The 16,429-nt window shown below is 32.7% G+C and overlaps 1 protein-coding gene across 1 annotated transcript in view; it reads left to right on the forward strand.

Annotated features, from left to right (window-relative positions):
* The window catches only part of LOC149415372 (serine/threonine-protein phosphatase PP1-beta catalytic subunit), a 37,525-nt gene that overhangs the window by 2,865 nt on the left and 18,231 nt on the right, over nt 1–16,429 (forward strand). Inside the window, exon 2 of the mRNA XM_089642572.1 lies at nt 8,770–8,901. Within this exon, the coding sequence (XP_089498698.1) occupies nt 8,770–8,901 (132 nt within the window). The remainder of the gene's footprint in view (nt 1–8,769; nt 8,902–16,429) is intronic.

Consider the following 16,429-nt stretch of genomic DNA (forward strand, 5'->3'; position numbering starts at 1 on the left):
AGATTGGGAGTGATTATTTTTTTAATGATTAGCATTACTCACAAAAAATTGTTAAAGTTGTCTCTAAAATCGTGAAAAATGAATCCTTTAATGGCCTATATTTTATTATTTAAAACTCAAATAAATAAAGCAGCCCATATCCGTACTAGATATTTGCTATATCTTTTGTTTACAAAAATAATTATTCAATTTGGTCTAGTATTTTGGCCTCAAATTCAATTTAAGTTTTGTATGAAGAAGGCTGTGAAGCTGTTCCTCTTAGTGACTGTACAGTTTAGGATTGTTGTAAACAGAAGTGGCGCCCTCTGTTGTTTTCAAACCGCGGCAGCAGGTTTTTATCTGCTAGTTTGATTGATTATGTCTCACCTTGAAACATCATAATAACATTATGTGTACATATTACATATAGTTAAAGAGTTTGAGATCTTTTTTATTAACATTATATTTGCGGCACTCTTTTCGTGACAGTCAACTTAACGTTTTAAGAGATGTTGATGCAAATTACAAATTGAAACATGTAGCTCTTGAGGAATAGACTATTTGCGCATCATATGATGTGGCTAGTGGTGTAAAGGTTAAGGCAAGAGGTAATCAAATCACAGCACCGTGAGGGGAGGTATAAAAATTTGCATGCATCCAGTGCATTTAAAAAAACAATATGATAATTTATTCTTTTAAATCACTGGTTTTTTTTTGTCAATATTTTTTCAAGCTTTGTCTATCCTTGTCTCATTAATTGGACAAAAGTTTTGTGTAATACATTTATTTTTATCTTTAAATTGCACTGATTAAAATATTATTTCTATTAGTTGAAAATGATTTTATCAGTTATGTTTAGTATTTATTGTATTACGTTAGATATTTTTTCTTGTTTTCACACGCCAACTGAAAACACACAATAAATTCTGAAATTTTACACCAATGTCGACCTTATACATTCACATTGCCTTTGGAGTTCTACTGGGTTTGAAAAACACTAAAATCATAATGTCACTTTATCTAGTATGGTGTTGTCTACATATATTTAAAAATATATTTTTATTTAATTAATATTTCTGCCGGCTCCTATAGGTTAAAAAGTTATTTTCATTATTTGGTTTATTATTATTATTATTTTTTTAATGTTTTAATTTTCACATTTATTATAAAGAGAATGTAGGCATTAATTATGAAAGTTCACTATTCTCACTAACCCCTACCGAGTACTTTGAAGTAAAATAAATAAATAAACCATATGTTTGTTTTGGTTAATCTGCGCCAAGCAATGAATTGGTAATTATATTTATAAATTCTTTTCTAATGTCAATTTAACAACATTTAACAATGGAACACCATGATAATATTAACACATAGAAACAATGTTTCCCAGCAAATTATATTCGCAACTGTTGAGAACAATTGATCTGAACCACCAATTTCTTGAGGCACCCTTTAGACCCCACCTGAATAATAATAATTAGAAGTGGGGTATATTAAAAAACTATAAATAACTTTAAAATTATGTGGAAGATTAAAGTTTATTTTCTGATTCTGATCACTGTACTAAAAATGTATAATTTTTATATTTTCATCCATAATTATTAATTTTAAAAATGATCTAAAACTGCACATTCCGAAAGGATACCAACTGGCTACAACATCTTTATGATGTATAAAACTCCACTGGCTGGTACCATCACCATTGTGCCCGGCATCATGGCAATGCTGCCATATTCACGAATAAAAACGAACATGTTGTTTTGGCAGCAAATCGAAAATGGCACATTTTAAATCGTCAAAGAAAATGTATTCAATGTAAAATTAAATTTAAAAAACCTTATTTTTTTAAGTTTTGCCTAATAGACACCTCCATTTTATATCCTCGACTAGGGGTGCACCATTACTTAACTTTACCCCATTTATTATAATAATTTTAGAGAAAATTACCCTAGTTTGCCGGCCCCTGGCATGTAGGATTCTCATTTCTTGTGTCTTAATTTCTTATCGCCATTAGAATTTAGTAAAATCGTGGTATAAAAATTTTTTTATAGCTTCCTTATGGTACGTACACATTTGTGAAGCAAAACTCGAACCGAACCACGAATTACGGGAAAGGAACGAAGCAACTTAAGCGGCGTTTCGCACTATTTGCGGTTACTTTGTTCCTTTCCCATAAGTTGAGGTTCAGCTCAGCAGTTCGGCCGCATATGTATACATAGCATAAGAATGTAAGACATTTCTTTCTGGATTAATTTCCTACCTCCCTTAGTATGTAGGGTATAATGTAGTATTTGATATAATTTATTACCTCCCTTAGCATATATAAAGGATACTTATTTTGTAATATAATTTCTCACCTCCCTTAAAATACAAGATGGTTATTATTGGTGGTACATATTGCTTAATCATTCTGTTTCTTTTTTTTAATATATCCATGGGAAGAATATTATATATTCTTCAATCGACTATCTCTTGTTCGCATTGTACCTATTTTAATAATTTTCTCGATCTTTTAACTATATCTTTGACTATAGTAGTTCCAGAGAGAGGTTGTACGTTTGTCATCGATAAAAAATCTTCCTTCTCACACGTCTTATAAAACAAAAAAGAAATAAGATACTAGAACAATGACGTCACATACAACCTCTCTCTGGGACTACTAAACACCGCACATTTTGACAGTTTTTGCATGAAACTATTGAGATGTGCGGTGGTTAATTGACACTTGACACAGTAATGTGTGCTAAAATTTAGTGACTTAGTCCCCTGAGTAAAGTAAACGCTGTCCATCTAACTTATAAATGCGTTGTAAATATTACATGGTGTGTAAGGTGGGAAAAGTGAAAAACTTAACTTAAAACCACATCGTAGGTATAAGTAAACTGGCCTTATGTCCGGTTTAACTATACCAATGCTGAATCAGCGCATAAAAATCTATTGAGCCCCGAATTTCTACCGATTTATAATATATTTACTTTTTTATTTTTGAAAATAATATCTACACGTTTGTAAAGCCAAAACAGTAATTAATTTAAATTCCTTCGATAGAAAAAAATCGCCAGGGATGCTCCGAAAATTATTAAAAACACATTTTTTTCAGTTATTTAACATGCTATATGTATGAAAAATTTGCAGTGTATCTTTAAATGCAACGTAGGCATTTGTCGAGAGATTTTTGTTGTATTTTAAACGGGTCCTATTTTGTAAAATATTTTCACTTAAATATTATTGTTTTTTAGTATTAGCGCACTCCCTCTAACATACGTATTTACATCTCCCTTTCAAAATGTCTACTTCTTCTTTTTGAACGCCGTAGTAAGCGTTAAGTAAGACAGATTATATTTAGATCACTCATCCGATGACTATACCAGTTGATGGATAATTAAGCAGGCAAAAATAACAGAGTATTTTATATTAATCTTGGCAAATGCCGGTTGAATTGGATGAAGTTGGCTGATCTTGAGAAGATGCCAAGCATCGTTAAAATCTCCTTTTCCTACATCAGATAACACATTAGTAAATATATTTTAATTCGTCCGTTAGTTGATTAACTACATCAACACATTTTATCTTTATCAATTATGTACTACCTGAAGTAACCGGCGTTGAACGTTCTTCATGCGGAGTTTTTCCAGATCAGATATAGACAGTCAAAATTTTCAAAATTTCATCAAAGTATCAAAATTCTGCTTTAACCCGTTGAAAGCTAGAGCACAAAATCCTTAGAATACACTTGATCGCCGGACGAAAATGTGCAAAACTTTGCAAAAATTACCTTGATGAGTTTTGCTCAAATATCGGAATAAAAAAGATTGTTTTCTGTTTACCAGATAATATATCTTACTAGCTGCAGCGTTGCCATGGCTCAGCCTGTCTGCGCAGATAGAGAAACAATAGCGTGTTTTACTTTTACCTCAAAGCATGTTTTTACCTACCACAGGTGACATCTATATAAAGTAGGTATATAAAAACACATGCGTGTTTGAATGCAACGATGTGTCAAAATTTCAAAGCAATCCGTAAATTGCTTTCGGAGATGTAAGATTTTGAACAAACGAACATTTGCATTTTTATTTAAAAAGATTAACTTATGTTTTTCATGTTTATATATCGTAAGACATTTTCCCAGAATAGATAATAATATCTCTTACTTGGGAGACAACTACTGATAAAAAAAAATATATATGTACATATAAACTTATATATGTGAACCTGAATATACCTGCACATAAAACAATAATCAAAAGAAATAATGACATTGATACCATCGACCAACAAAGCCTAGGGAATGTGGATGTTAAAAATGACCCCAAAACCAAAATGATTGGTTCCAAAAATTGGGTTGTAACCACGTACATATGAATATTAATAGACGAGAAGATAATGGCGCGGGGTAAAATCAACTGTTGAAGAACGAAGGGGGTAAAGCTGACTGTGATTCGTCAATAAATCAATCTGACAGTAAATAGGCATCTCGCATTATGATATCACCATTTAGTTCTTAAAAGTAAAATCTGCTTTTGAATGACATTTTTACATGGGAGCGCAAATTACTCGCCACGTTATGAACAAATTTGCTAAGTCCAAATTCGGCAAAAAAAAATTCTTTTATTTTCAGAGTGGAATATTTTGTTTCCTTATTGAGTCAAGACACTTTTACGGATGTTCATAATTTACTTACCCCAGTAAACAGCAAATCCCTGATTCTTGTGCACGCGGCTTTGTGTGTCGCGTCCATCGCGTGATAGTATATGTTTCTAAAACTGATCCATATTATACGATGTGAATCAGCTTACAACAAATTAAAATAATGCTTACCTATGGAATGTAATACGACAATTGGGTTTATTCTCTTTTTCACTTCTATTTTTACCAGTTTTCATAGCGCTAGCCATCATTTTGCCGTGTTATTTCGTAAAATGAACCGATGATGCCTCGACCATAGTTCGCACAAGAATGATGACGTCACGTTTTCTAAATTCATGGGAGGCCATACGCGAGCCCAGCCGGCTCCAATGGAACCGGTATGGGGAGTGGGGAATAATACGCTTTTAATCACTTAGGGCAGGTCTACTAATATTCATATGTCTATGGTTGTAACTCAATTTTCAAGAAGAAAGTGCATTATTTTGCAGTCAAAAGATAGAAGAAGCATTGCTTTTGATGTTTTAATCAAAATATTATACTTTTGAAGCGATGCAACAGAATCAGATTTTGCTGTTTATTTTATTTGTTTGTTAAAGTTTGCTTATGAAATTACCTATTATCAGGTTGAATTATTCAACCAAATTTGTGAGACACGCAAATCGTATTTGGAATTGATATAAAGATGATTGATACTCAAGATAAGACTCAAGATTCAAATATTCTCATTTTTGGGACGCCATTGAATGAAAATTAATTTTAATGTGCACCGATAAAATGTTTTCTAGACATAAAGGCTACATTCATGAAATAAAAAATAGAATCTACAGTGTTATTAGCGCAAGTAATTCTTATTTTGTCCTCTTACAGTTTTCAAAGCATATAGGTTAAATCGCATTGCATAAAATTCCAGAATGGATGATATTAAAATGGTTGCCGTAGCACAGCCGGCATTCGACTCGTTAAGAGGTGGGAAAAGGGGATGGAGGTGGTTTTACGATATGTCATATAGTCGGTTACCTTCCTCTTGTTTTGAATGTCAAGTGTGCGAATTCACGGAATAAAACTGTGGATTTGTATATAAAACAAAGCCATGCCGCCCGCCAGACATTCTTATTTATATGTATGGATTCAATGTACATATATTTAAATTTGCACATAAGATAAATAATTTTTTGTTTAGTGTTCTGTTTGTTTGACAGAATGTATTATGTTTGTTTTGAAGTTTACGAAACCCTTATAGCCTCAAATTACGGGAAAAGAACGAAGCAACTGCAAGCGGCGTTTTGCACCATTTGCGGTTGCTTCCTTCCTTTCCCATAAGTTGAGGTTCAGCTCGACAGTTCTGCTCGCGTATGTATACGTAGTATTAGACAGCATATAATATTAACTGTGTGAAATTTATTTTAAAACTAGCTGTACCGACCACGCCTTGCTGTGACTGAGTCTGCCTGGGCAGATAGAGAAACAATAGTGCATTATGCTTTTACGTCAAATAGATGACGCTGTTTTTCCTGTCGACATCAATATAATATAGATAAAAACATATGCGTATTAGAATGCAACATTGTATCAAACTTTCAAAGCAATTGGTGGAGAACAACGAAAATTAACTTTTTTTTTTTTTTTTTTTTTGCTAAAGAAGGAGTTAGCGCAATACGGCATAATACCCCAAAAACAAATAACAAAAATACTTTTGGCCGTGAAAATCTTAAATCATATTTAACGAAAATTAACATTTTTATTTATATAGATAGATTAAAATCGACATTTGTTAAATATCATTTATTATAAGATACTAGCTAACTTGTTCCTGGCGATGCTCGACTTTTCTCCACTTTCAATAAATATAATCATTTATTATATTTATATAAACCTTCCGGAAGAAATTCTCTAAATGATAGTGAAAACCCTATCAAAATCCGTTGCATAGTTTAGAAGAACTAAGCACACAAACAGACAGACACGGATAGTGACTTTGTTTTATACTATTTAGAGATGAGACACGTTTACACATTTTCTATCCGTTTTCAGAAAGATTATTAATTTTGCAAAATCATTTACTATGAGTACATACCCATAATAGTAAACTTTCTACAAAAGCAAAAAGGCAGCTGGAAATTTTTAATGGTCACATTCTGTCATACGAGACCTTTCATGTTTATCAACCTATTAAGGCGATGCCATACGTAGTAATGCAAAATCATGTGTTTTTGGTTTGAAAATTTGGTCGCCTAGAAATGTTTCAGATGCTTTAATTAAATACTGCGAGTAGAATACATCTTGGCCTTTGAAATAATCGAGTATTTTTTAGATAAGTCTTTTTATAAGCCCAGAAAAAAATAATGTAAAGGCCTATGAAAACTGCTTTAAAGTTCTAAATCTTCTATTTACAAAGCCATTTTCGGTTATGATTTTATTGTATAATGTGGAAAATTAAGTTATTTATAAAATGATCGAAAAAAAAAAAAATATTTATGCCTGAACATTCACAAAATAAAATAAAAGGCACTTTTTGGCCATGTTTTTTTTCTTGGATAAATCAAAACAGGCGGATGGTGTTAAGTGGGAATTTAAACCTTATCGCCATCTACGTAAGGGTTGTTATTGATAGCGGCTCAATTTAAAATATTACACGACATAGTGTATCGCCTTAAAGTAAAAAGTACATCAGAATGTGACTATGGAAATTTTCCATATGCCTTTTTGCTTACAACGGTAGTATAATAGAATGCACACGATTTGTTTTGAGTTTTTTTTTGTTATTTAGTTTGTTTTTTAAATATGAATTCTTCCAAAAGATCTAGAATGCTGAGGGTAGGTAAGTGTAACCCGAGTGTTCTTAATCTGTCAGACAGAAGACACCCAGCATTTACAGTATATTTAGAATAGTTCTTAAATCAAATATACCAATGTTTTCTATCCCATTTTTGTTTTTAATACTAACTTATTCCATTTATTTTTAAGCCATGGAAGTGAAACTATCTTTTAACAAGGAATATAGGAACTTTATGATTACCAGCAACTATATTAGATTGATAGCAACTATATAATGTTAAAATGTAGTTTTGCATTCAAAGATAATGCAATGTAAATGGCTGTTTTTATCAAGTTTTCAATATTCAAATATTTTGTATTTTAAATGTTTTGGACCTTTCATTAAAATGACGTGCATGTCTTATTATACTAACTAAATATTTATTAATGATTCGAAAATATTTTGCTTACAAAGTTTTTATAACAATGCCTTTTTCATTGTTCCAATGACGGCTGTGGTCACAGTGAACATGTTTTAAACGATGGATCATAATAGAGGTACATTTATCTTTTGGCACGATGGAGCACCAAGTTAAGTGGGGTAGCGAGAACCTCACATGGCCCGGGGCGAGCCCGTTAACGGACCCTTCTTTCCTTCCCAAATAGTGTAATGGATAGTATAATTAGGTCCCCGAGCTGCTAAGGTTGCCTGGGCAATTGTTACGCCACTGACTTATTTTAACAGCTGAAGTAAATGTTTTTTCCTTGTTTCTTTGTCGATTCATAGTATTATCGTGTAATTTACTAAGAAATAGCGATAATATCTCTAGAATCAACATTCCAGCCATCGAACCAAGATTAAATTCTAAAACTCTGTAAAATTCCTTCAGTGCTAAAGTACTTACTGATTCCCCTGATTGTGTTCTGCACAGACATGCTATATATATTTTTTGAAAATTCAAATATTTTGTATATTTTCCTTCCTGAAAACTTTTTGAAAGACAGCTTTTTCTATACAAAAAGTAGAAAATTTAAATTAATTTTTTGTACAAACTTTTTTTAAATATCGCGTTTTGCTTGAACTTGAACGATATTATTATCTTTCCCTAAAGGTTTCGCAAAATACAAATTCATTGTGGTCTGAACTCTTGGCTACATTTCATCAAGAGAGACAAGATTTTAACTCTTTGGAAATATGAGGTTTTTGATCTTGTTTGGTCTGAAAGTCTTGCAATCTTGTGGGATCTTAGTCTTGGTGGGGTCTTGGAGTATTGCAGGGTCTTGAAGTCTTATGGAGTTTTGGAGTCTTGTGGGGTCTTATTGAAGCATGTTGGCTCGGTCTGGTGTCCTCTTGGTTGTGTACAGTATTGTGACTACCCGTTGTTGCAGTGCGGGGATGTCGACCTGGAAAGACAGTCCAGATGTCGGAGGCGGAGGTCCGGGGGCTGTGCTCCAAGTCCAGGGAGATCTTCCTGCAGCAGCCCATCCTGCTGGAACTGGAGGCACCACTCAAGATATGTGGTGAGTCAACATTACCATCTTATTTATTACAAATTGATGATGTGTTTAGATTGGGGTGAAATTCAAATATTGTCATCAAATGGCCAATCATCACCAATTTTTTTTTTTGACAGTCCCCGTGCCGTTTCAGGGTCCATTTTAGCTTTTGAACAAATTGTGATCAGTAGAAAAACACAACTGTTACATTTTACACGGTCGGTGCCTGAATTGACATAGCGTTTGGGTCCCACCCAGGCGTAGTGTATTTAATTCCTCGGCTGGCTAAATCCTCCATCACAACACAAGAAACATTTTCCGCTTACTGTGGTGGTAGTAAGAGATTTTTAAATCAGGTTATTCGTAACCCGGGGATGTTTGTCTTTCTTTAAAAAAATATATTTATATATTGAAGACAATATTAGTGATTTCTAAACGAAAATCTGAAACAGAAAAATCAGAAAAGGAAACGGTGACCGTTTCCTTTTCTGATTTTTCTGTTTCAGATTTTCGTTTAGAAATCACTAATATTGTCTTCAATATTTAAATATTACAATTTGAGGTTTTACTCAATAAAGTTATTCCGAAAAATTAATATTCATTCTAGACTTGCAGAAAAAGTCAACAGATGTCGCACATTAAAAATAAAAAATAAGATAGGTTTATCTAAAAGACGCTGTCTGGATTGCATTTAGTTCGGGTTGAATCTTGCGATCTTACATAAAGATAGTTGCCAATAAAAATGTGCGGTGAAAAAATGAAGACAATGTTGGTACTTCTTATTCGAAGTATGATACAGTTAAAAGTGACCGAGTAGGATAGGGTCCCATTAGCGCAGTTGGTAGAGCATTGTCCCGGAAAGACAAGGGTCCTGGGTTCGTGTCCCAAATGTGACCGTTTCCTTTTCTGATTTTTCTGTTTCAGATTTTCGTTTAGAAATCACTAATATTGTCTTCAATATTTAAATATTACAATTTGAGGTTTTACTCAATAAAGTTATTCCGAAAAATTAATAAATATATTTATGTTGTTATACTTGTAAATATGAATTTATAATATTTTAATTATATTGTCCTTCTCGGAATGAGTTTATTCTAACCCATTAGGATTATATCATTACGTTTCAAATGATTTTCTGTCATGCAATATGTTATGCAAAAACATAATAAAATTAGATTCCTCTTGGTGCAAATATGTCAGCCCCTTCGATGTTATAATGCAAAAGACGCACCTTTGTACACTATGATTGAACTGGAGTTTCTGTGTTTGAATACATTTGTCGAATAATCCTGTTAGAGATTCTATTATTTTTTTAAATAGCACCCACATTTTTTTATGTTAAATTCTTTTTCTGAAAGACAAATATGATCATAGTGACAATCTTAATGATTTAGAAGTGAAAACAGAATTAAAATGTTGAAATCTTGACTTTTAATTGCATCTTTATTTTCTGAAATTTTAATTTAATTTACCTATGTATTTATTTATCTTTATTTTGCTTAGGAACATAGATGTTATCAGAACTGTTTAACAGATTCTCAATTTGTTTTAAAGACGAGGGAAGTACGGGTCTTGGCAGGACCCCAAGCATTCTAATAAAGTTGAATCTGTGTATGTGGTTTGTAGCAATTTAATAAATTTACTTGGTAAACATTTCACAAAAATGGCGGCATTTGGAATCGAACACTGTTGATAATGTGATCATTGTATGACTTCTATTCATTAGATACAAGATCTTATATTTAGTGACCTCAGCTCGCCATTGTGTGTGTTTTGTGTTCAAATCAGATAAGGTCTCGGTGCTGCTGTTTATTTTAAGCTGCAATTTGCTAAGTGGAGATAATCAAATCACACAGTCCTCTTAAAAACATGCAGATCTGTTTTTATATTTCAATAATGCTACGTTCAATTAAATGCTCAACTAAACATCTGTAATTTACGTATTTTAAAACTATACAGTGCTAAAATCACAGAGGTGCATACTGATAGCAAATATATTCTAATCTAAATAACTCGTCGCGGTGTTGGAAAGTATTCTGTAATTTTCCCCAAAAATCGGCATACGTGTTCGAGGGGTAAGGCTCTCCACTAGCAAGCCAAAGGTCGCGGGTTCAAATCCCGGCGTTCGCAAGTAAATTTAATTTGATTAATTTGTGTTATTTCACAATTTACTCATTTTAAATAATTAGCGCCACGTTCCAGAGTGGAAGATACTCTCATTATCGCCCCTGTGTAAGACCACCATTCAGAATTGAAAAGTTGCTTGAAATGCCTTTGGCCATGTTTGGTGGCCAGATCTGATTAGCCAGGTACTTCCCCACCTTCCTCTTGCCCATCTCCTTCGATTCCCACTACCTTCAGCCTCACAACATACCCGAATGGGGAAGCCACAGTCTCACTGTCTCCAGACAGGTGGGAGTTGGGACTCTTGTGCAGTTTCACATTAAAAAGATTAAAAAAAGAGCATTTTGTAAGAACTGTAGGTTATCCCTAAAATATACTACACCAGTACCATTGCCGACTAATTGTACTAAGTGATTAGTTTCCAATATCCCATTTTGGTTTAGGAAGGATTGATTATTATCTATTGTTTTACAGGAGTATTCAATGTACATATGTATATAAAGATATATAGCTAATATAAAGATACATAGACATATAAAAGTATTATAATAATAAATAAATAAATATTTGTTAGGAAAAAGAGTCATAATGAGTATGTAATCATGTGTACATATATGATTACATAGAGTATATTATGTATATTGAGTTAAAAGTAAAAGTGAATAATCATTAAAACAAAGTAGATATTGTTCCATTGTGATATAAATGAAAAAAAATTAATTGCAAATAAGAGCATGAAAAGAATATACCATTACTTACTGAAAGAATAGAAATATGGATTAAAAAAAATAACTAAATAACAAGAGCAGATTAACTTATTGTATGTGTTTGTACATAATAAGATAAAACCTAGGAAGTAAGTAAAATTTGTACAGCGCCCCTGCGGTGATTTTTCACAAAAACGACACTATTTATTTATTTATTAACGCCCTAATGGGCTTTTACAAAAGTCGTTAACAAGTAATACAGTTGTGTTACATAGTTTACAATAAATTATGATTTTTGATTAAATTAAGGTAAATTCAAATTAATAGTGTGGATTACGGAAAGCTAAATATGTATTAAGGAACATATACATATAAAAACAAAAGTGTATTCACTACGGAGTTGTGAATTCATACATCTCAGTAAAATGATTAAAAAGATTTCGTTTTATAACTAATACGGAATCTTTAAGCATGTCTACAATATTCCCAAATTTATTGCCAAAATGATGTAGCCTATTTATAGGTGTATGAGCTTCATAGTTGGTTTTAAAATTGTCACAGAAAAATGTAGCACTTTGCCTCGTATTTCTAGTCGGTATGTAAAATTTTATTTTGGCGAGAATTTCAGGGTTGTCAATGGAATTATTAATAATTTTATTTAAAAGTACAAGGTCAGAGATGATCAGATGACACTATACAATTTATCCAATTATTATTACGTATTAGACAAATCTCGTTACTTCTGATTCTATACTAATCATATTTAGAAAGATTAGGAACAGTGTTAGAACGCAGAGTGTAGGAAGTTTACGTGATTAGTATGCACACATTGTGTACGCCTTTCTAAAGAATTTATTTATTTCAACATCAGAAACCATATAGCGGTAGCACACTATGGATGCGTTTTGGCCTAATATAGTTAATGCCTGTAATTCAACTCTTTTTAAATTTTCTTATGTGATCAGAATGAGTCCTAACTGCATTCCCATACTGGGGAATGTAATGGAGGGGGGAAGAGAAAGATTAGAATCTAGTTACTAGATTCAGATCTAGTTTCTAATCTAATTTATAACTTCAATTATAATAATAATACAGGGCACTTAACTCTTGACAGGCCAAGATGCCAAACAATACGTCTGTAACCAAGTGGGTCTTCCGATGACCCCATGCATTTTCTGTCTTATGGGCTTTTAAACTATAGAAATCCTAATTATTCAGTCAATTATTAATGGTAACTTATGTATTTGCGCAGAAATACATAAAATACTAAAATGAAATGTCAAGTATTTAAGCTAATGTAAGGAAGATTGGGTACTACCTACTTCCCCACTTGGCTTGGAGTTAAATACGATATGATTAATCTATTTGGTTCAATTTGCCTGATAATTCTTTAAATAGCGATGATTCTATCGCTAATCTATGCAGTATAAAATTCTGCATTGTAATAATATAGACCAGATTATAATTTATTTATTATTTGACCGTCATGAGTCACGAAAAAATCTGTACTTTGAAAAGATTGCATAAAGAACACTTAAATATGTACCTAATAATAAAAATATTATTTTGCACTACAGATTTTAATCTCTTATCTCATAAAATATATTCTTATGAAAGCATTGTTTTGTTATGTTTGATTCCTTTGTGGTCATTTTGTTTTATCACCATTGTTTATGGAGGACTTTAATATTTGCAGAAGAATTAATTGTGTTATCTCAATAGTAGAGTTGTGATTAATTTAATCTCCAAACAGATTTATTTTTCTACCAGATTTTTATAATTATTATCTTTTTTTAAATTTATCATTTCTCAACTGCACAGTGCCAGTGACATTATGACATCTTTTATTTTCATGTGAATACCCCACAAGTGTCCCAACTGCCCCTAACTCTCCGGATCCAGTGGGACTATTGCATCCCCAATGAATTAGAGTAGGTTGTGAGGCTGGTGGGAATGTGAAGATGTGGAAGAGGTAGGTTGAGAAGTGCCTGGCTATTCAGATCTGGTCACCAAACACTGCTAAAGCTATTTCAGGCAATGTCTCGATTCTGAATGGAGGTCTTCAACCAGGGCCACACTGAGAATATCTACCGCTGAAATGTGGAAAAGGAAAGTTTGGAAGTACCTGGCTATTACGATCTGGTCATGTGAATAACGCACAAGATTCCCAACTGCTGCCAACCTATGAGATTATGGTATTCCCAATTGGGGTACGTTGTGAGGCTGAAGGTAGAGGGGGGGAAGTAGATGCGGAGGAGGAAGGACGGAAAGTACCTGGCCAGTTGGGTCACCAAAAATGGTCACCAAACAGCTAAAATAATTTACTTTTTTTTCTCTTACCGGGGCGATACTGAGAGATAGTCCACCCCACAATGGGTGGGTTGGGTTTATAACCCACTCCCTCTGGGTGCTGAGCCAAAGAGCTTAGCACTCTTCCATGGAGGTTGTAATTTATCATGTTTGTATAATTTTATTCCTTTTTTTACGCCCGTCTCAACACGGGAACTCCTCATGTAAAGAACATTACAGGTAACAATTATTTTTATAAGCAATAATTATTAGCCTGAAACACTCATCCACATTGAAAAATCTCCTGATAAAAGATACATGACGCCAACGGGACTTGAACCCGTGTCCTTTCGATAAGAGATAAGAGATAAGCCGCCATAGCTCAGTGGTCAGAGCTGTCGACCGGAAATCGAAAGGACACGGGTTCAAGTCCCGTTGGCGTCATGTATCTTTTATCAGGAGATTTTTCAATGTAGATGAGTGTTTCAGGCTGATAATTATTATTTATAAAAATAATTGTTACCCTTTGTGCTATGCATAAAAAACATTAGTTTACCAAAAAAATAACATTACATGTGATATGGATTCTCAAAGTAACAGATACATCCTACGGTTTATTTCCATAAGGAAGTTTTGAAAACATTTGAATAAGTGCCGCGCAATATGTGCTCTGTACATTTGTGCTGTATAAATTGAGTACACAAGAACGTACTAATAAAGGTTTATTTGAATTTAGTGTAAATATTGTAATTTGAAATTCGGTAGTTCAAAATAATATTTATTTAAGACGTTGGTGTCTGATACTGAATGTGTTAGCAATGTTGATATTTAATTAATATTTTTAAACAGATTTTTATGACCTTCATTTTCTAATACTCTGCGCATGTTGTATTATGAATCTCATATTGTGATTATTATTATTACAAAGTTATTTGCATGTGAATGAAACGATTTCTATGGCGAGTGGGATGTGCATAACAATTCATTAAATACCACAAAGCCATTTTATGCCTGATGAATTGGTTTCTCCATTGGGCTTTATACAAGTACTAATAGTCAATATGTACTTGGCTTCATAGTTTCACCACAATTTTTTTTTAATTAAAAAAAATATATGGAGCCAACAGTATCATGTCTTAACATTTTAATTTATATTTCAAAGCTCTGTAGCTCTTGATCGAAATGACATAGCAAGTAGGAAACATTTGTATTAAGGCGATGCACTAAGTCGTGTAATATTTTGAATCGAGCCGCTATCAATAACACACCTTACGTAGATGGCAAAAAGGGTTAAATTCCCGCTTCACACCATCCACCTGTTTTGATTTATGCAAGAAAAAAACATGGCCAAAAAGTGCCTTTTATTTTATTTTGTGGATGTTCAGGCACAAATATTTAAATGTTTTTCGATCATTTTATAAATAACTTAATTTGCCACATTATACAATAAAACCATAACCGAAAATGGGTTCATAAGTAGGAGATTTTGAACTTTCAAGCAGTTTTCATAGGCCTTATACATTATTTTTTTCTGGGCTTATAAAAAGACTTATCTAAAAAATACTCGATTATTTTAAAGGTCAAGATGTATTCTACTCGCAGTATTTAATTAAAGCATCTGAAACATTTCTAGGCGACCAAATTTTCAAACCAAAAACACATGATTTTAAATTACTACTTAATGCATCGCCTTAACCTGTAAATTCCAGACAGAAAAATCTGCAAATTTCACCAGAAAGTAGTTTTTGATAAGACATTATAAACAGTTAAGCACTTCTGATTTATTATTTTAATTGCACTGTTAACTTACGACTAAAGTAATTTATCTCATTGTATTACACTTATTTTATTGTTGTTATTTGATAATACAACTAATACTCTACTAGTATATATTATTCACATAGATCAACAATTGCTGCTTCTGAATACACAAGTTTTATTATATATAATTATATGTATGTGGAATTGATAAATCGTCATTAAAAAACGATTATAACCGTAAGAGTTATAAATGTCCTATAATTGGTCGGCTGGTTCTGATAGATCTTATGGGTCGGTCGGCCGCGTGCATTAGAATGCAGACATTTTTGTGCAAAGTTACATTATATTATAACCGTAAGAGTTATAAATGTCCTATAATTGGCCGGCTGGTTCAGATAGATCTTATAGGTCGGTCGGCTGCGTGCATTAGAATGCAGACATTTTTGTGCAAAGTTATATTATAACCGTAAGAGTTATAAATGTCCTATAATTGGTCTGCTGGTTCTGATAGATCTTATGGGTCGGTCGGCCGCGTACATTAGAATGCAGACATTTTTGTGCAAAGTTACATTATATTATAACCGTAAGAGTTATAAATGTCCTATAATTTAAGAGTTATAAATAAAATAAGGACACGGGTTCAAGTCCCGTTGGCGTCATGTATCTTTTAT

The sequence above is a fragment of the Hesperophylax consimilis genome, chromosome 18, assembly GCF_061612785.1.
Source record: "Hesperophylax consimilis isolate HC1 chromosome 18, BYU_Hcon_1.0, whole genome shotgun sequence".
NCBI lineage: Eukaryota > Metazoa > Arthropoda > Insecta > Trichoptera > Limnephilidae > Hesperophylax > Hesperophylax consimilis.